Source organism: Bombina bombina, chromosome 5 (assembly GCF_027579735.1).
Source record: "Bombina bombina isolate aBomBom1 chromosome 5, aBomBom1.pri, whole genome shotgun sequence".
Lineage (NCBI taxonomy): Eukaryota > Metazoa > Chordata > Amphibia > Anura > Bombinatoridae > Bombina > Bombina bombina.
Genome location: NC_069503.1, coordinates 869,389,523 through 869,410,916, shown reverse-complemented (window position 1 = coordinate 869,410,916; position 21,394 = coordinate 869,389,523). Strand labels below are relative to the sequence as shown.

At 39.8% G+C, this 21,394-nt stretch overlaps 1 protein-coding gene across 1 annotated transcript in view; it reads left to right on the top strand.

Annotated features, from left to right (window-relative positions):
• CCDC178 (coiled-coil domain containing 178) overlaps positions 1-21,394 on the top strand; it is an 835,363-nt gene that overhangs the window by 282,572 nt on the left and 531,397 nt on the right. The window contains 2 exon segments of the mRNA XM_053715876.1: positions 10,732-10,751; positions 18,157-18,275. Coding sequence (XP_053571851.1) covers positions 10,732-10,751; positions 18,157-18,275 — 139 coding nt within the window.

Sequence of the window (21,394 nt, the reverse complement as noted above, 5' to 3'; positions counted from 1 at the left end):
GTGATTTGAGAGTTTTGTTAAACATTGTGCTTTGTATTTGATATTAGTTTACACTTCAGATTATGAAGTTTAATTTTTATTACATTTAAGTGTTGTACTTTCTGTTTTGTATTTTAATGCATTTAGATACAGCAGTGAGTTTCTGATTATGTTTTGGAAGTTTGTGTTACTTTAACAAATTAGAATCATACTTTGGTGTTCAGGCACAGTCTTCCTTTGCTTCCTAGGGGCCCGATTCGATATGCAGCGTCACCTGCAAAAGCTGGCGATGCCGTTTTTTGCGCTGTTTTGGTATCACATATACGGCGTAGCATAAAAGTTACGCCCATATATTTCACCCGTCGCCCGCAATTTTTACTCCCATAGGCTAACATGGGACTGCGTCGTAAGTCGGTATCCAATATCCAGTGCAAGGCCTTACATGGCGAAAATGGAGAAATCTTACTCCATTTTCACCTCGCCATAAAATGCAGCCGTAGCAGGCCTTGCGCTGAGTATGGGAGCACCGTAACTCCCTAAAATGCCTGCAAAAAAAAACCTAACACCTAACTCATGCACAATGTCTATCTACCTGTCAACCGCAATCCCCCACCGCAATACCTAATAAAGTATATTAACCCCTAAACCGCCATAGCAAACATAGCCTATTAAATCTATTAACTCCTAATCTGCCACCGCCAACGTCGCCGCCACTATAATAAAGTTATTAACCCCTAAACCTAAGTCTAACCCTAACACCCCCTTAACTTAATTATTATTTAAATAAATCTAAATAATATTACTATTATTAACTCAAGTATTCCTATTTAAAACTAAATACTTACCTATAAAATAAACCCTAAGATAGCTACAATATAATTATTAATTACATTGTAGCTATTTTAGGATTTATTTTTATTTTACAGGCAACTTTGTATTTATTTTAACTAGGTACAATAGCTATTAAATAGTTAATAACTATTTAATAGCTACCTAGTTAAAATAATTACAAATTTACCTGTAAAATAAACCCTAACCTAAGTTACAAATACACCTAACAATACACTATCAATAAATAAATAAATAAAATTAATTAATTACAATTAGATAAAATAAAATACAATTAAATTAAATAAACTATAGTACAAAAAAAATAATAAAATAAAAATTACAGAAAATAAAAAAAAATTTCAAGAAATTTAAACTAATTACACCTAATCTAAGCCCCCTAATAAAATAAAAAAGCCCCCCAAAATAATAAAATGCCCTACCCTATACTAAATTACAAATAGCCCTTAAAAGGGCCTTTTGCGGGGCATTGCCCCAAAGTAATCCCCAAAGTAATGCGAGGTCAATTCTATTGGCTGATCAGATTTTTCCTACCTTAATTCCGATTGGCTGATAGAATCCTATCAGCCAATCGGAATTCGAGGGGCGCCATCTTGGATGACGTCCCGTAAAGGAACCGTCATTCGTCGTTAGTCCGTCGTGCTGGAAGGATGCTCCGCGCCGGATGTCTTCAAGATGGAGCCGCTCCTCGTCGAATGGAAGAAGATAGAAGATGCCGCTTGGATGAAGCCTTCTACCGGTCCAGATGTCCTCTTCTGCCCGGATAGGATGAAGCCTTCTGCCGGCCCGGATGTCCTCTTCTGCCCCATCGGATGAAGACTTCTGCCTGGATCAGATGGCCACTTGTGCCCGGCTGGGTGAAGACGGCTCAAGGTAGGGGGATCTTCAATGGGGTAGTGTTAGGTTTTATTAAGGGGGGATTGGGTGGGTTTTAGAGTAAGGTTGGGAGTGGGTGGTGGGTTGTAATGTTGGGGGGGTATTGTCTTTTTTTTTTACAGGTAAAAGAGCTGATTACTTTGGGGCAATGCCCCGCAAAAGGCCCTTTTAAGGGCTATTTGTAATTTAGTATAGGATAGGGCATTTTATTATTTTGGGGGGCTTTTTTATTTTATTAAGGGGCTTAGATTAGGTGTAATTAGTTTAAACTTCTTGTAATTTTTTTTTATTTTCTGTACTATAGTTTATTTAATTTAATTGTATTTAATTTTAGCTAATTGTAATTAATTAATTTAATTTATTTATTGATAGTGTAGTGTTAGGTTTATCCGATTTACGGCACTTTAGCAACTGCCGGCGCCATATATGTAATACCCGATGTGCGAGGTGAAACTACGGGTGGAGCGGGTTACCTCGCTTGCGCCGAAAACTACGCCGTATATCGGATCGCGCCCTAGATTGGGGATGGAAACTATCTGCCTGCAACAGTCTAGCCTGGCTAGCAGACTAAGTTAGTAGAGTGCAGATTGCTAAGCATGCAGCCAGCCGGAGAAGATATGTGATAAGCTTAGAGCAGTCAGACTGTTTGCCATGAAACTGATCCTGGAAACAATAAAGGGACAGTCAAGTTCAAAGAAAACTTTCATGATTTAAATAGGGAATGTAATTTTAAACAACTTTCCAATTTACTTTTATCACCAATTTTGCTTTGTTCTCTTTGTATTCTTAGTTGAAAGCTAATTCTAGGAGGTTCATATGCTAATTTCTTAGACCTTGAAGACTGCCTCTAATCTGAATGCATTTTGACCACTAGAAGGCATTAGTTCATGTGTTTCATATAGATAACATTAAGCTCATGCACGTGAAGTTACCCTGGAGTGAGCACTGATTGGCTAAAATGCATGTCGGTCAAAAGAACTGAAATAAGGGGGCAGTTTGCAGAGGCTTAGATACAAGGTAATCACAGAGGTAAAAAGTGTATTTCTATAACAGTGTTGGTTATGCAAAACTGGTGAATGGGTAATAAAGGGATTATCTTTCTTTTTAAACAACACAAATTCTGGTGTTGATTGTCCCTTTAAGGACAGGAACCTGTTACTTCAGAGGTCTCCTAGAGAAGTCTGCCTGAAGGACTACATGTATACCTTGTGTTATCATTCTGCCTGTAGTGAGTGAGTAATAGACTCAACCTTGTCCAACATAACATCCTGTCTGTGTGTGATACACTGGAGAGACATTTACAGCAACCCACCCAGTATCTCAGGGTGACACAGAATCAGCACACACACACACAATTACCCTTGGGACACTACACTTTATATATTTCTGTGTATCTTTTACAAATTACATTGCACTTACTTAGCATTTGTTTTATGTAAAATGAAACCGTTTCAGAAAGTGGAAGGGACAGGAGAGTTCCCTGGACTGAAGAACGAAATTCCCAGGGTATGTCCTGTATCTTTCTCACAACTCTCATGATATGCTGTAAGAATTTTACACCAGTCTCGCTGATTTATCTTAGCTGCTGTATGCAGGTGAAGTTTGTTCAAAATTCACAATATACGGAAAAGCAAGTTAAAATTTTATGAAAACATTTCAGTTGAATTTTTATTTGCTGCAAACTAAAAATGTATATCAGTTTCAGGTACTCACCTGTTAACTTGCCTCTCCCCTTTGAGAGTCTTTATCCTAGAGAACTGCATTACTTTCTAGTGAAGGTAACTCTCATCTCTCTGGGATGTCCATGTTCTGCCCTTTTTTTATAGAATTCAGTGAGTTCAACCCCTGTGAATTCTGCACAATAATTACTGTCCAAGCTGCAAAGTATTTGAGCATTGTTTCCATAAAAAGTAATGAAGCTCTCTGGGTTACAGAATTTCACAGATATTTAGGTTAAATGGACACGCTACCCAATTTTGTTAATCATGATTCAGATAGAGTATACAATTAGAAACAACTTTCCTATTAACTTTTATTATCAAAGTTGCTTCATTATCTTGGTTTCCTTTGTTGAAGTAGCAGCAAAGCACTTCTGGGAGCTAGCTAAACACATTGGGGGAGCCAATGACAAGAGGCATACATGTGTAATCACTAATCAGCAGCTAGCTCCCAGTAATGCATTGCTGCTCCTGAGCCTATATAGGATTGCTTTTCAACAATGGCTACCAAAATAATGAGCAAATTAGATAATAGAAGTAAATTGGAGAGTTGTTTAAAATTGTTTGTTCTATCTGAATCATGAAAGAAAACATTGGGGTTTCATATCCCTTTAACAGGTGAGCACCTGACACTGATATAAATTCTCAGTTTGCAGCAAATACAAATGAAACTAAACTGTTTTCACTGCTCTTTTTTTTTTTTTTTTTACAATTTTGAGCAAACGTCACCTGCATACATCTGTGTACAATGCGTAGAGCATATGGAAATTGTGACAGAGATTTCAACAGACTCTTGGAATTACCTGTCCCACTTTCTGAAGCTGTCAGTTTTCTTTTACATAAAACAAATACAAAGTGCAACTTTAAACAGAAATGGTAAAATCACAATCCTAAATACACTGGCTTTTTAGAATTTGTGATAGATCTTAAAGGGACATGAAACCCAAAAAATTGAATTCATGATTCAGATAGAAAATACGATTTTAAACAACTTTCTAATTGACTTATATTATCTAATCAGTTGCGTTCTCTTGGTATCATTTGTTGAAGGAGCAGCAATGCACTAATGGTTTCTAACTGAACACATAGGTGAGCCAATGACAATCAGTATATATATGCAGCCACCAATCAACAGCTAGAACCTAGGTTCTCTGCTAATCCTGAGCTTGCCTAGATAAACCTTTCAGCAAAGGATAACAAGAGAAGGAAGCAAATTAAATAATAGAAGTCAGTTGTTTAAAATCATATTCTCTATCTGAATCATGGAAGAAAAATTTTGGGTTTCATGTCCCTTTAAAGTGCTGGACGATCATTTTATATCATCTCACCTGAGTAGAGAGCTCTAGATCATCAAGCCCAAATACAGATGGAAGTCAAAATTGAAATGTCATGATACAGGTAGAGCGTATAAGTTTCAAAAACGTTCCTGTTTTACTTCTATTGTCTTTTTTTACATATTTCTCTTTTTATAATTTTTTAAATGTATCTCTGTTCTATGACGGAATACTGAGGTGGGCTTAGGAGTGTGCACTTGTCTAGGGCACTATATGGCAGCAGAGTTTAAAGTTCATGTGAATGAGATGTATTACACTGTAATAGGAAACTCATTGCTGCATGCAAAAAACAAGTTAATTCTTGTATATTGGTATTAACATCATATAAATGTTTGTATCCTTGCTTGTAAACCACTGAAAGTTTATATTTTGTAATTTAATCAAATTTGTTGTATATTAAAAAAAAAGTGGCATTGCTCCCTTTTATGCAATGATTATGTGTAACTGTTGTTGCAAGGTGCTCAGACAAAATGGCTGATTTATCAAATGCCGGGCGGACATGATTTATTGTAGCGAATAATGTCCACCCAGCATCGCTAAATGCCGATAGCATAAGCTGTCGGCATTTAACATTGCACAAGCATTTCTTGGCGTCAATCATCCCGATCGTACCTAAAAGGTGGCGGACGAGTTAAAGAGCAAAGGTCTTATGACCGCTGCTTCTTAACTTACGTTTCCGGCAAGCCGGAAACATCGGGAGTAGATTGCAGCATTCGCTGCTTGGTAAATCTACCCCAAAGAATTTGTGTCATAAAACACATACGTATGATAATTTTTACTATATGCCATTGTCATGGAAATCTTTAATAACCATATTACATAAAATGGATAGGGGAAGCATGAAAAATGCTGGCACATATTCGGCTAGATTACGAGTCTTGCGTTAGGGTTCAAAAGTATCGTTGAGAGGTCCCAACGCTGCTTTTTAACGCCCGCTGGTATTACGAGTCTTGCAGGTACAGGTGTACCGCTCACTTTTTTGGCCAGACTCGGAAATACCGCAAATCCACTTACGTCAATTGCGTATCCTATATTTTCAATGGGACTTGCATAGCGCCGGTATTACGAGTCTGACAAAGAGTGAGCGGTAGACCCTCTCCTGTCAAGCCTGGTACCGCATTTTAAAGTCAGTAGTTAAGAGTTTTACACTACAACGCTGTAGCATAAAACTCTTAACTAAAGTGCTAAAAAGTACACTAACACCCATAAACTACCTATTAACCCCTAAACCGAGGCCCCCCACATCGCAAACACTAAAATAAAAATTTTAACCCCTAATCTGCAGAACCGGACATCGCTACTATAATAAATATATTAACCCCTAAACCGCCGCACTCCTGCATCGCAAACACTATTTAAATATTATTAACCCCTAATCTGCCGCCCCCAACGTCGCCGCCACTATAATAAATTTATTAACCCCTAAACCTAAGTCTAACCCTAACACCCCCTAACTTAAATATAATTTAAATAAATCTAAATAAAACTACTACAATTAACTAAATTATTCCTATTTAAAACTAAATACTTACCTATAAAATAAACCCTAAGAAAGCAACAATATAACTAATAGTTACATTGTAGCTAGCTTAGGGTTGGGTGAAGACGTCTCACGTTAGGGTGATCTTCAAGGGGTGGGTGTTAGTTTTTTTTAAGGGGGGATTGGGTGGGTTTTAGAGTAGGGTTGGTTGTGTGGTCGGTGGGTTTTAATGTTGGGGGGGTATTTGTACTTTTTTTTTTTACAGGTAAAAGAACTGATTACTTTGGGGCAATGCCCCGCAAAAGGCCCTTTTAAGGACTATTTGTAATTTAGTGTAGGGTAGGGCTTTTTTTATTTTGGGGGGCTTTTTTTATTTTGTTAGGGGGATTAGAGTAGGTGTAATTAGTTTAAATATCTTGTAATTATTTTATTATTTTCTGTAATTTAGTGTTTGGTTTTTTTCGTACTTTAGATTTTTTTTTTTAAATTGTAATTAATTGTATTTAGTTTAGGTAATTAATTTAATTATAGTGTACTGTTAGGTGTAATTGTAACTTAGGTTAGGTTTTATTTTACAGGTAAATTTGTCTATATTTTAACTAGGTAGTTAGTAAATAGTTAATAACTATTTAATAACTATTGTACCTAGTTAAAATAAATACAAAGTTGCCTGTAAAATAAAAATAAACCCTAAGCTAGATACAATGTAACTATTAGTTATATTGTAGCTATCTTAGGGTTTATTTCTCCAACATTGGTGTGTACGGTCCACGGCGTCATCCTTACTTGTGGGAATATCTCTTCCCCAACAGGAAATGGCAAAGAGTCCCAGCAAAGCTGTCCATATAGTCCCTCCTAGGCTCCGCCCACCCCAGTCATTCTCTTTGCCGTTGCACAGGCAACATCTCCACGGAGATGGTTAAGAGTATGTGGTATTTAGTTGTAGTTTTTTAATTCTACTATCAAGAGTTTGTTATTTTAAAATAGTGCTGGTATGTACTATTTACTCTGAAACAGAAAAAGATGAAGAGTTCTGTTTGTGAGAGGAAGATGATTTTAGCAGACAGTAACTAAAATCGTTTGCTGTTTCCACATAGGACTGTTGAGATGAAGTAACTTCAGTTGGGGGAAACAGTTAGCAGACTTTTCTGCTTAAGGTATGACTAGCCATATTTCTAACAAGACTGTGTAATGCTGGAAGGCTGTCATTTCCCCTCATGGGGACCGGTAAGCCATTTTCTTAGTCTCAAACAGAATAAAGGGCTTAATATGGGCTATAAAACTGGTAGACACTTTTATGGGCAAAATCGATTGCTTTATTTGGGCATTTTATACATGTTTATGCTTGTAATTCACACTTATAAGCTTGGGGAACGTTTTTTAACGTCAGGCACTGTGTTAGACACCTTTCCAGTCAGGAAGGGCCTTCCCAGTTGTAGGCTGAGCCTCATTTTCGCGCCATTAATGCGCAGTTACTTTTGAGAGCAAGACATGCAGATGCATGTGTGAGGATCTCAAAGTAGTTGGAAAAGTTCCTAGAAGGCTTCATCTGGTATCATATTCCCCCCTGGGTTTGGTAAAGTCGCAGCAAAGGCTGTAGCTGGGACTGTAGAGGGGTTAAAACTGTAACTGGCTCCGGTTTCTTTATTTTAAGGGTTAAAGCTCTGAAAATTGGTGTGCAATACTTTGAATGCTTTAAGACACTGTGGTGAAAATTTGGTAAATTTTGAACAATTCCTTCATACTTTTTCACATATTCAGTAATAAAGTGTGCACTGTTTAAAATTTAAAGAGACAGTAACGGTTTTGTTTTAAAAAGTTTTTTGTACTTTTTTGACAAGTTTAAGCCTGTTTAACGTGTCTGCACCTTCAGATAAGCTATGTTCTATATGTTTGAAGATCAATGTGTGTCCCCCTTCAAAATTGTGTGATAATTGTGCCATAGCGTCCAAACAAAGTAAGGACAGTATTGCCACAGATAGTAAAGTTGCCCAAGATGATTCATCAGATGAAGGAAGTAGACATAGTTCTACATCATCTCCTTCTGTGTCTACGCCAGTTTTGCCCACGCAGGAGGCCCCTAGTACCTCTAGCGCGCCAATGCTTATTACTATGCAACAATTAACGGCAGTAATGGATAACTCCATAGCAAATATTTTATCCAAAATGCCTGCATATCAGAGAAAGCGTGATTGCTCTGTTTTAAACACTGTAGAGATAGGAGGGCGCTGATGATAATTGCTCTGTCATACCCTCACACCAATCTGAAGGGGTCATGAGGGAGGTTTTGTCGGATGGGGAAATTTCAGATTCAGGTAAAATTTCTCAACAAGCAGAACCTGATGTTGTGACATTTAAATTTAAATTAGAGCATCTCCACGCACTGCTTAAGGAGGTGTTATCTACTCTGGATGATTGTGACAACCTGGTCATTCCAGAAAATTATGCAAGATGGACAAGTTCCTAGAGGTTCCGGTGCACCCTGATGCTTTTCCTATACCCAAGCGGGTGACGGATATAGTGAATAAGGAGTGGGAGAAGCCCGGCATACCTTTTGTCCCCCCTCCTATATTTAAGAAATTATTTCCTATGGTCGACCCCAGAAAGGACTTATGGCAGACAGTCCCTAAGGTCGAGGGGGCAGTTTCTACTTTAAACAAGCGCACTACTATTCCTATCGAGGATAATTGTGCTTTCAAAGATCCTATGGATAAAAAATTGGAGGGTTTGCTTAAAAAGATTTTTGTACAGCAAGGTTACCTCCTGCAACCCATTTCGTGCATTGTTCTTGTCACTACAGCAGCGTGGTTCTGGTTCGAGGAACTAGAAAAGTCGCTCAGTAGAGAGACTCCGTATGAGGAGGTTATGGACAGAGTTCACGCACTCAAGTTGGCTAATTCTTTTATTTTAGATGCCACTTTGCAACTAGCTAGATTAGCGGCGAAAAATTCAGGGTTTGCAATTGTGGCGCGCAGAGCGCTTTGGCTAAAGTCTTGGTCAGCGGATGTATCTTCCAAGACAAAATTGCTTAATATCCCCTTCAAGGGTAAGACTCTCTTTGGGCCAGAATTGAAAGAGATTATTTCAGACATCACTGGGGGAAAGGGCCATGCCCTCCCACAAGATAGGCCTTTAAAAGCCAAGAATAAGTCTAATTTTCGTTCCTTTCGCAATTTCAGGAACGGACCGGCCTCTAACTCTGCATCCTCTAAACAAGAGGGTAATGCCTCTCAAACCAAACCAGCCTGGAAACCGGCGCAAGACTGGAACAAGTGTAAGCAGGCCAAGAAGCCTGCTGCTGCTAACAAAACAGCATGAAGGAGTAGCCCCCGATCCGGGACCGGATCTAGTAGGGGGCAGACTCTCTCTCTTTGCTCAGGCTTGGGCAAGAGATGTTCAGGATCCCTGGACACTAGCAATAGTTTCTCAGGGTTATCTTCTGGAATTCAAGGAACTACCCCCAAGGGGAAGGTTCCACATGTCTCACTTATTCTCAAACCAAATAAAGAGACAGGCATTCTTACATTGTGTAGAAGACCTGTTAAAGATGGGAGTGATACACCCAGTTCCAACGGCGGAACAAGGAATGGGATTTTACTCAAATCTGTTTGTAGTTCCCAAAAAAGAGGGAACTTTCAGACCAATTCTGGATTTAAAGATCCTAAACAAATTTCTCAGAGTACCATCGTTCAAGATGGAAACCATTCGAACGATTCTACCCACAATCCAGGAAGGTCAATTTATGACTACCGTGGATCTAAAGGATGCGTATCTACATATTCCTATCCACAAAGAACATCATCAGTTCCTAAGGTTCGCCTTTCTGGACAAACATTACCAGTTTGTGGCCCTCCCATTCGGGTTAGCCACTGCTCCAAGGATTTTCACAAAGGTACTCGGATCCCTTCTAGCGGTTCTAAGACCAAGGGGTATTGCAGTAGTACCGTACTTGGACGACATTCTAATACAAGCGTCGTCTCTTTCAAAGGCAAAGGCTCACACAGACATCATTCTGGCCTTTCTCAGATCTCACGGATGGAAGGTGAACATAGAAAAAAGTTCCCTGTCTCCGTCGACAAGAGTTCCCTTCTTGGGAACAATAATAGATTCCTTAGAAATTAGGATTTTCCTGACAGAAGTCAGAAAGTCAAAACTTCTAAACGCTTGTCAAGTTCTTCATTCTATTCCTCGTCCTTCCGTAGCTCAGTGCATGGAAGTAGTAGGATTGATGGTTGCAGCAATGGACATAGTTCCTTTTGCGTGAATTCATCTAAGACCATTACAACTGTGCATGCTGAAACAGTGGAATGGGGACTATACAGACTTGTCTCCAGTGATTCAAGTAGATCAGAAGACCAGAGACTCACTCCGTTGGTGGCTAACCCTGGACCACCTGTCCCAGGGAATGAGCTTCCGCAGACCAGAGTGGGTCATTGTCACGACCGACGCCAGTCTAGTGGGCTGGGGCGCGGTCTGGAAATCCCTGAAAGCTCAGGGACTATGGTCTCGGGAAGAGTCTCTTCTCCCGATAAACATTCTGGAACTGAGAGCGATATTCAATGCTCTCAGGGCTTGGCCTCAACTAGCAAAGGCCAGATTCATAAGATTCCAATCAGACAACATGACGATGGTTGCTTATATCAATCCAAGTAGCAAAAAAAGATTTGTTCCAGCCACCAATAGTTAAAAAACCTTTATTTCTTCATATGGGGTCTTTACTTGCAGGATAAGGCAGATCCTGGGTTCCGTGCCCCACAAGCCACATATCTGTTGGTGCTGTTTTCCACACTTTGCTTTGAGGATTTGACTTCTGCTTATATCAATCATCAGGGGGGAACAAGGAGTTCCCTGGCGATGAAAGAAGTGACCAAAATATTAAAATGGGCAGAGGATCACTCCTGCCACCTATCTGCGATCCACATCCCAGGTGTGGAAAACTGGGAGGCGGATTATCTGAGTCGTCAGACATTCCATCCTGGGGAGTGGGAACTCCACCCGGGGATCTTTGCCCAGTTGACTCAATTATGGGGCATTCCAGATATGGATCTGATGGCGTCTCGTCAGAACTTCAAGGTTCCTTGCTACGGGTCCAGATCCAGGGATCCCAAGGCGGCTCTAATGGATGCACTAGTGTAGCGCCTTGGACCTTCAACCTAGCCTATGTGTTTCCACCGTTTCCTCTCATTCTCAGGCTGGTAGCCAGGATCAAGCAGGAGAGGGCCTCGGTGATCTTGATAGCTCCTGCGTGGCCACGCAGGACTTGGTATACAGACCTGGTGAATATGTCATCGGTGCCACCATGGAAGCTACCTTTGAGACAGGATCTTCTTGTACAGGGTCCATTCGAACATCCAAATCTGGTCTCCCTCCAGCTGACGGCTTGGAAATTGAACGCTTGATTCTATCAAAGCGTGGGTTTTCAGATTCTGTGATAGATACTCTAGTTCAAGCCAGAAAACCGGTAACTAGAAAAATTTACCATAAAATATGGAAAAGATATATCTGCTGGTGTGAATCCAAGGGATTCTTATGGAATAAGATCAAAATCCCTAAGATCCTTTCCTTTCTACAAGAGGGTTTGGATAAAGGATTATCAGCGAGTTCTCTAAAGGGACAGATTTCTGCTTTATCTGTCTTTATCTGGCAGCTGTGCCAGATGTTCAAGCATTTGTTCAGGCTCTGGTTAGGATCAAGCCTGTTTACAGACCTTTGACTCCTCCCTGGAGTTTAAATCTAGTTCTTTCAGTTCTTCAAGGGGTTCCGTTTGAACCTCTACATTCCATAGATATTAAGTTGTTATCTTGGAAAGTTTTGTTTTTGGTTGCTATTTCTTCTGCTAGAAGAGTTTCTGAGTTATCTGCTCTGCAGTGTTCTCCGCCATATCTGGTGTTCCATGCAGATAAGGTTGTTTTGCGTACTAAGCCTGGTTTTCTTCCAAGGTTGTTTCTAACAAAAATATTAACCAGGAGATAGTTGTTCCTTCTTTGTGTTCGAATCCAGTTTCAAAGAAGGAATGTTTGTTACACAATTTAGACGTAGTCCGTGCTCTAAAATTCTATTTAGAAGCTACAAAAGAGTTCAGACAAACTTCTTCTCTATTTGTCGTCTATTCTGTTAAAAGGAGAGGTCAAAAAGCGACTTCTACCTCTCTTTCTTTTTGGCTTAAAAGCATCATCCGATTGGCTTACGAGACTGCCGGACAGCAACTTCCAGTAAGAATCACAGCTCACTACACTAGGGCTGTGGCTTCCACATGGGCCTTCAAGAACGAGGCTTCTGTTGATCAGATATGTAAGGCAGCGACTTGGTCTTCACTGCACACTTTTGCCAAATTTTACAAATTTGATACTTTTGCTTCTTCAGAGGCTATTTTTGGGAGAAAGGTTTTGCAAGCCGTGGTGCTTTCTGTTTAGGTAACCTGATTTGCTCCCTCCCTTCATCTGTGTCCTAAAGCTTTGGTATTGGTTCCCACAAGTAAGGATGACGCCGTGGACCGGACACACCAATGTTGGAGAAAACAGAATTTATGCTTACCTGATAAATTACTTTCTCCAACGGTGTGTCCGGTCCACGGCCCGCCCTGGTTTTTTAATCAGGTTTGATGAATTATTTTCTCTAACTACAGTCACCACGGCACCCTATAGTTTCTCCTGTTTTTTTCCTCCTGTCCGTCGGTCGAATGACTGGGGTGGGCGGAGCCTAGGAGGGACTATATGGACAGCTTTGCTGGGACTCTTTGCCATTTCCTGTTGGGGAAGAGATATTCCCACAAGTAAGGATGACGCTGTGGACCGGACACACCGTTGGAGAAAGTAATTTATCAGGTAAGCATAAATTCTGTTTTTATAGGTAAGTATTTAGTTTTAAATAGGAATAATTTAGGTAATTGTGGTAATTTTATTTAGATTTATTTAAATTATATTTAATTAGGGGGGGTTAGGGTTAGGGTTAGACTTAGGTTTAGGGGTTAATAACTTTATTATAGTGGTGGCGACGTTGTGGGCGGCAGATTAGGGGTTAATAAATGTAGTTAGGTTGCGGTGACATTGAGGGTGGCAGATTAGGGGTTAATAAATATAATGTAGGGTTCGGCGATGTTGGGGGCAGCAGATTAGGGGTTCATAAGTGTAATGTAGGTTGCGGCGGTGTCCGGAGCTGCAGTTTAGGGGTTAATAATATAATGTAGGTGTCAGCGATGTCGGGGGTGGCAGATTAGGGGTTAATAAGTGTAAGATTAGGGGTGTTTAGACTCGGGATTCATGTTAGGGTGTTAGGTGTAGACATAACTTGTATTTCCCCATAGGAATCAATGGGGCTGCTTTTTGCAGGTGTTAGGTTTTTTTTCAGCCGGCTCTCCCCCATTGATTCCTATGGGGAAATCATGCAAAAGCACGTTTTAGCAGCTCACCGCTAACGTAAGCAGCGCTGGTATTGAGGTGAGATGTGGAGCTAAATTTTGCTCTTCGCTCACTTTTTTGCGGTTAACGCCGGGTTTGTAAAAACCCGTAATACCAGCGCTGTCTGCAAGTGAGCGGTGAACTTAAACTGCTCGTTAGCACCACACAGCCTCTAACGCAAAATTCATAATCTAGGTGATTGTTTCTTGTGTCTGTCTTAGCATCTAGAGAAATGTGGTATTTGTGAAATACTCCTGTTATTAATGCTGCTTTGCGTGATTTTGAATAGTTATTTGACCGTATTTCAAGCATTGATTTACCCATATAGGGCTAGATTATGAGTGGAGCGCTATTTATTGCTCCCACTCATGCTTTACCTTGACTAGACTTCGGCTTTTTGCGTGCGTGGGGTTATTAACCCCTATACCGCCGTTCCCCGACATAACTCCATTATAATAATGTTATTAACCCCTATTCCGCCGCTCCCCGACATAACTTCATTATAATAAAGTTATAAACCCCTATTCTGCTGCTCCCCAACATCGCCGACACTATAATAAAGTTATAAACCCATAAGCCTCCGGCCTCCCACATCTCCGCAACTAAATAAACCTACTAACTCCTAAACCTCCGGCCTCCGATTGGAACAGCCAAAAGGATTTCAGTATCTCTCATTCTATTGGCTGTTTTGAACAGGCAATAGGATTTTAGAAGCTCTCATCCTATTGGCTGATTTGAATTTGAAAAATTAAATCAGTCAATAGGAATGCAAGGTACACCATTTTGAAATGGCTACCTTGCATTTAAGCTTCAGTGTACGGCGGGGACCGTATGAAAAGCACGCTCTGTGCTGGATGTCTTCGCCGCTCCGCGCTTCCGGGATGAAGATAGAAGACGCCCCCGCGATGGATGAAGATGTTGCCGTCTGGTCAAATACTTCTCGCCGCCTGGATGACCGGACTTCAGCAACCGTGAATAGATATTCTGGGGTTAGTGTTAGGTATATTTTTTATTTTTTAGGGTGTTTGTTTTTTTTCCAGATTAGGGTTTGGGCTTTTGAAAAAGAGCTAAATGCCCTTTAAGAGCAATGTCCATACAAATGCCCCTTTAGGGGCAATGGTAGCTTAGGTTTTTTTTAGAGTTAAGTTTTTTTAATTTGGGGGGTTGGTTGGGTGGTGGGTTTTATTGTTGGGGGGACTTGTATTTTTTTACAGGTAAAAGAGCTGTTTATCTTAGGGCAATGCCCTACAAAAGACCCTTTTAAGGGCTATTGGTAGTTTATTGTAGGTTAGGGGGTGTTTTTATTTTTATAGGGCTATTAGATTAGGTGTAATTGTTTTTATTTTTTATAATTTCGTTTATTATAAAGCTTAGTGTTTTTTATTTTTCGTAATTTAGTGTTTATTATTGTTTGTAATTTTAGATTTTTTTAAATTTTTCTCGTACTGTTAGGTTTTTTTAAATTTGTAATTTAGATTTTTAATTGGTAGTATTTTTATATTTAATTAGAATACTAACGTTAGTTTAATTTATAGTTTAATGTTAGGTTTATTTTTTATTTAACAAGTAAGTTTTTATTTATTTAAATATAGTTCTATTGTAATTTTAATTTAAAGTTAGGGGGGTGTTAGGTTTAGGGGTTAATAGTTTAATTTAGTGTTTTGCGATGTGGGGGGCCAGTGGTTTAGGGGTTAATAGGTTTATTTAGTAGCAGAGATGTGGGAGGCCGGAGGTTTAGGGGTTAATAACTTTATTATAGTGTCGGCAAAGTCGGGGAGCGACGGAATAGGGGTTAATAGCTTTATTAGAGTGTCAGCGATGTCGGGGAGCGGCGAAATAGAGGTTAATAAATGTATTATAGTGGCGGTGATCTCAGGGAGAGTCAGAATAGGGGTTAATAATTTTTTTAGTGTCGGAGATGTCGGGAGCGGCAGATTAGGGGTTAACAAATGTAATTAATAGTCGCGATGTAGGTGGGCGGCAGATTAGGGGTTAATAGGTTTAACATAGTGTTTGCGATGCAGGAGGGTGGAGGTTTAGGGGTTAATAGGTGGTTTATGGGTGTTAGTGTACTTTGTAACACTTTAGTTATGAGTTTTGAGAAACATTTTTGTGGCGCAAAACTACTGCTTTCAGATGGCAGTATGTATCGTGTCGGTATAGAATGTAATGCAAGCATTTTAGCTGGGCCGCACAACCTGTGATACCGGCGCTATGAAAATCCCAATCAAAAACGTCATTTTTTTGAGTGCGGAATGGACGTTGCATTACAGGCTAAAATGCTTGCGATATAGTAATACCAACACGACTCGCAATAGCTTCCTTACTGCCATTACGCTGAAATTGCCATTTTTTCTGTGTTAAAAAAATGCAAAACTCTGAATATACCTGATTATCTGGCATAGATAGTGCCTGCTGTCTCTATTGGGGCTAGTGATGTATATGGACTATCGGAGTGATAGGGGTAGTCAGATAATAATTATTATCACAAAGCCAATGTGTTACAAAGGTAGTGGGACAAGGATATAACGCAAACACAAATTTATAATGCAAATCTAATTGAGAATGGGCATGATATATAAATAACCCGGATATCTAAAACATGTATACTCTGTATGTGTGTGCCATACCACCTTACTGGACAGCGGTGAGACATCCTCCATAAATTGTAGGATTTTACAAGTAAACACAAAAAATGTAAATACATACATAAAGTGACAAAAGGGAGCAACCCCTAAAATTTAACATTTGAGTACAAAATCGGGTATTCAGGTCCTAGCATCAGTACTGTATATAGTGTATATGTTCTAAGAGATACTATACAGATATTAAAAGAGTAATTAGGTGAAAACTAGTATATTTCCACCTATATTGCATGGATGTCCAAAACACTTTAGAGAGAGCAATGCGAGTCAACCCCCATATTCAAACCATTGGGTGGATTGTCCCTAGTTTATAAATCCATTGGGCTTCTTTCTGGAGTAATGCTTTCTCCCTGTCGCCCCCTCCTCAGTGAGGGAACGTGGTCGATAAGGATAAAGCGCAAGTCCTTCACTGAATGTCCCTGCCCCAAAAAGTGCCTGGCCACTGGTTGGTCGCTCTTTTTCTTATACAGTGCAGTATGACACTCCGATGGTTAGCCATACGTTTTTTTATGTCATCAGACGTTTTGCCTATGAGACCTCATATCTTTGATCCCTTATAACTTTTTAGTGCAATTTTTTAAAAATAATTTTAATTAGATAGTGTTGTTATGAGTGTACCCGTACTATTAAATGTATTTGTGATATTTCTTGTGCAACTTTTTAGTCGTGCGTAACAGTTAACCAGAGCTTGATAAATTGGCCCCTATGTCTCCACCTGCGCAAACCCAACGCATGCTAATTTTTTTTGCACTCAAGCAAACGTGTTTACTTACAACTTGTAATATGCACACTACATCCGACGTGGACAAAGAGCCTCAAAAAAAACCTTTTAGACTGCCCCTTGTAATTTAGCCCAAATTTGGTTTTGAGCAGGGCTTGAGTTCTGTATTTCAGTTCTAATTGGATATTACTTGTTGTTGTGTATTCTATTGCGTTTATTTTTGAGTAAGCATGAAAATAGGTGCTTACAAACAGCATTTCTTTTTTAATCTGTCTGCTTTTTTATGCTTGTGGGTGAGAAAAGTTCATACTTTTTACCATATACTGCGTGTGGTGCACTAAAGATAGCACGGGTTGCGATAAGCAATATCGTGCCAGCACTAACTTGCACACGTATTACAAGTTGAAAGTAAACCTGTTTGCTTGAGTGCAAAAAAATTTAGCATGCATTAGGTTTGCAAAGGTGGAGACATAGGGGCCGATTTATCAAGGACCGAATGGCTCCTGATGCTTTTGTTCCCGCGCAAGCCTTTAGGCTCGCCGGAAACAGCAATTATGAAGCAGCAGTCTTAAGACCGTTACTCCTTAACTGGTCCGCTGCCTCTGAGGCTGCGGACATCAATCCGCCCAATCCTATACGATCGGGTTGATTGACACCACCTGCTAGCCGCCGATTGGCCGCGAATCTGCAGGGGGCGGCATTGCACAAGCATTTCACTAGAACTGCTTGTGCAATGGTAAATGCCTACAGCGTATGCTATCGGAATTCAGCGATGTCTGTTGGACATGATACACCACAGCGTATCATATCCGCCAGACATTGGTAAATTGGCCTCCTAGTGTAAAGTGTAAGAGTTAAAAAGAAATGTGCACCAAACACAACATAAATACATTAAAATAATGTGTTAGACTCATGTATACACTATCTGCTAAAAATTATTCATATAAATATTAAACATTTTGAAAAGGGTTAAAAGGTATATGGTGTGTGTGTATGTATATGTTGTTTTTAATATTAAAATGAATTTTCATGGCTACAATCGTATGTTATCTATGATACTGTATATGACAACAATTTCGATCAAAACACAATGATTTCAATTCTTTTTTTTTTTTATTTTGTCTTTTCAGATACAGTTATCCCAAACATCTGCAGAGTTGAAACAGACTACTACTTCTATAGAAAATCTCCATAATGAAACTCGTAATTTAAAACAATATAAGATTATTGTAGAAAATGCAATGAAATCAACAAAATCTGCAATTTCATTGTTACAGTAAGAAGTTTATGATTTTATTACAGAATGTTAATTTATATTACTTTTTGTTATTTTATTCATTGGCTCTGAGTGATGAAATCACCAGCAACTGAGTATTGATGGTAGAAATGTGAATCACTTCTGTTTTTCTTCAAAGAAGCATTAGACTGCTTTAAAGGAATGTATTTTGGCCACAAATGAATACTGGTGATGCACGTCAATGAAAGTAGAATAACTCGTGAGGCTGCAGTTTAGTAGTGTGTAGGCTAAGAGATTTAGGGCTAGATTACAAGTGGCGCTGTATTTTTTCCCTGAAATCGCAAAAACTCTGCTAGAGTTAAGCATTTTGCTCTAGTTGGGTTGCGTTCGTCTAACAAGTCTCAAAAAAACCTATTTTGCGCTAGCGGTAACCTAAATCTCCCTTAAAGTCAAAAATCGCGATCACATTTTCGCATCCCCCCATAGAAGTCACTCTCTCGCGGAAACACTATAGCATTTTCACAATTGCGCTAACCTGACATGAAAATATGAGTATTTCATATTCTAATGTTCTTAAAGTGAAAGTAAATCCTAGCGTTTTACAAACGCTAGGATTTACTATTGAAACAAATAAAGGGAACTTTCATTCATGAAGTATAAGATACGTCATGTTGAAAGCTCCTTTATTTGATTCAATTGATCGCCGTTTTTACCTTGTACAGCAGCCCACGGCAAAAACAAAATTTGGCTAAGAGGTGACGTTTTCACCTCTTAACCAATAGCTGTGCGGTAAATCCAGCTCCCATGGGCGCCATGCCAGATTTACCGCAGGGCCATTGGCTAAGAGGTGAAATCGTCACCTGTTAGCCAAATTTCTTTTTTTTTTGCCATGGGCTGCTGTACAAGGTAAAAACGTTGATCAATTGAATCAAATAAAGGAGCTTTCTACATGAAGTATCTTATACAAGTAGCCCTCAGTTTACGCCAGGGTTAGGTTCCAGAAGGAATGGTTGTAAATCGAAACCGTTGTAAATTGAAACCCAGTTTATAATGTAAGTTAATGGGAAGTGAGGGATATAGGTTCCAGGCTCCTCTCAAAATTGTCATAAATAACACCTAATACATTATTTGTAAAGCTTTGAAATGAAGACTTGAAATGCTAAACAGCATTATAAGCCTAATAAAATAATTACACAACACAGAATATATAATTAAACTAAGTTAAATGAACAAAAACATTTGCTAAACAGCATTATAAACCTAATAAAATAATCACACAAGACTTCACTTGCATTTTTCTGCAAACAGTTCTTTCTATGCATTCCAATCTGGACTGATTTATAGACAGGAAGATCTTGTTCCTTTGAAATCTGCTTGATAGCTCAGGTCTGGTTAAACTGATTAATTTCAGCTTGCTTGGCTTTGCTGCAACACAAGCGGACAGCTCCACCTACTGGCTATTTTAATAAATGCACTGCTTCTCAATGCTTTTCAAAAAAAGGTTGTTATTCTGAAACGGTGTAAATTGAACCGTTGTAAAACGAGGGCCACCTGTACTTCATGAATGAAAGTTCCCTTTATTTGTTTCAATAGTAAATCCTAGCTTTTGTAAAACGCTAGGATTCACTTTCACTTTAACATAACAGAATATGTTGTATTTATTCATAAATACATATTTCTACATATATCTGATGTTTTTTAAACAAATATTTATTTATATATATATATATAGGTATAGATATATACAGATATATATTTTTTTATTATTGAAACATGTACAACATATAATAAATTAATAAAGCTATATACACAAACTTTGTAGGCATATTAAAACATAACAGTTCAGTGTGTATCTAGATTTGCAAAATCATAAGAAATGATTTATATACAGACTAGGCGATAAGCCTGCCCAGAGGTGAGGTCCATCTATCCATATCCATCTATCTCTCTATCCCTCTATTCCTATCCCTCTAGCCCTATTCCTCTATCCCTATTCCTCTGTCCCTATACCTCTTTCCCTGTCCCTATTCCTCTGTCCCTGTCCCTCTATCCCTATCCCTCTGTCCCTGTCCCTCTATCCCTATTCCTCTATCCCTATTCCTCTGTCCCTATACCTCTTTCCCTGTCCCTATTCCTCTGTCCCTGTCCCTCTATCCCTATCCCTCTGCCCCTGTCCCTCTATCCCTATTCCTCTATCCCTATCCCTCTGCCCCTGTCCCTCTGTCCCTGCCCCTCTATCCCTATCCCTCTGTACCTGTCCCTCTGTCCCTGTCCCTATTCATCTATCCCTATGCCTCTGTCCCTATGCCTCTGTTCCTATCCCTCTGTCCCTGTCCCTCTGTCCTTGTCCCTCTATCCCTCTGTCCCTATCCCTTTGTCCCAATCCCTATGCCTCTGTTCCTATCCCTCTGTCCCTATCCATTTGTCCCTATCCCTATGCCTCTGTTCCTATCCCTTTGTCCCTATCCCTCTGTCCCTCTGCCCCAATACCTCTCCCTCTGTCCCTATCCCTCTACCCCTATTGCTTTGTCCCTATCCCCCTGTCCCTATCCCTCTGTTCCTATCCCTCTGTCCCTATTCCTCTGTCCCTCTATCCCTGTCCCTCTATTCCTTTGTCCCTGTCCCTATACATCTGTCCCTATCCCTTTATCCCTATCCCTTTATCCCTATCCCTCTGTCCCTGTACCTCTGTCCCTATCCCTCTGTCCCTATCCCTCTGTCTCTATCCTTCTGTCCCTATATCTCTGTCCCTATCCCTCTGTCCTTATCCCTCTGTCCCTATTCCTCTGTCCCTTTGTCCCTGTCATTCTGTCCCTATCCCTCTGTCCCTATTCCTCTGTTTCTATCCTTCTGTCCCTTTCCCTCTATCCCTGTCCTTATGCCTCTGTCCCTATCCCTCTGTCCCTGTCCCTATCCTTCTGTCCCAATCCTTCTGTCCCTATGCCTCTATCCCTGTCCCTATTCCTCTATCCCTATTCCACTGTCCCATTCCTCTATCCCTATTCCACTGTCCCTATGCCTCTGTCCCTGTCTCTCTATCCCTCTGTCCCTATCCCTCTATCCATATTCCTTTGTCCCTATCCCTCTATCCCTTGTCCCTGTCCCTATCCCTCTATCCCTATCCCTCTATCCCTATCCCTCTGTCCCTATCCCTCTGT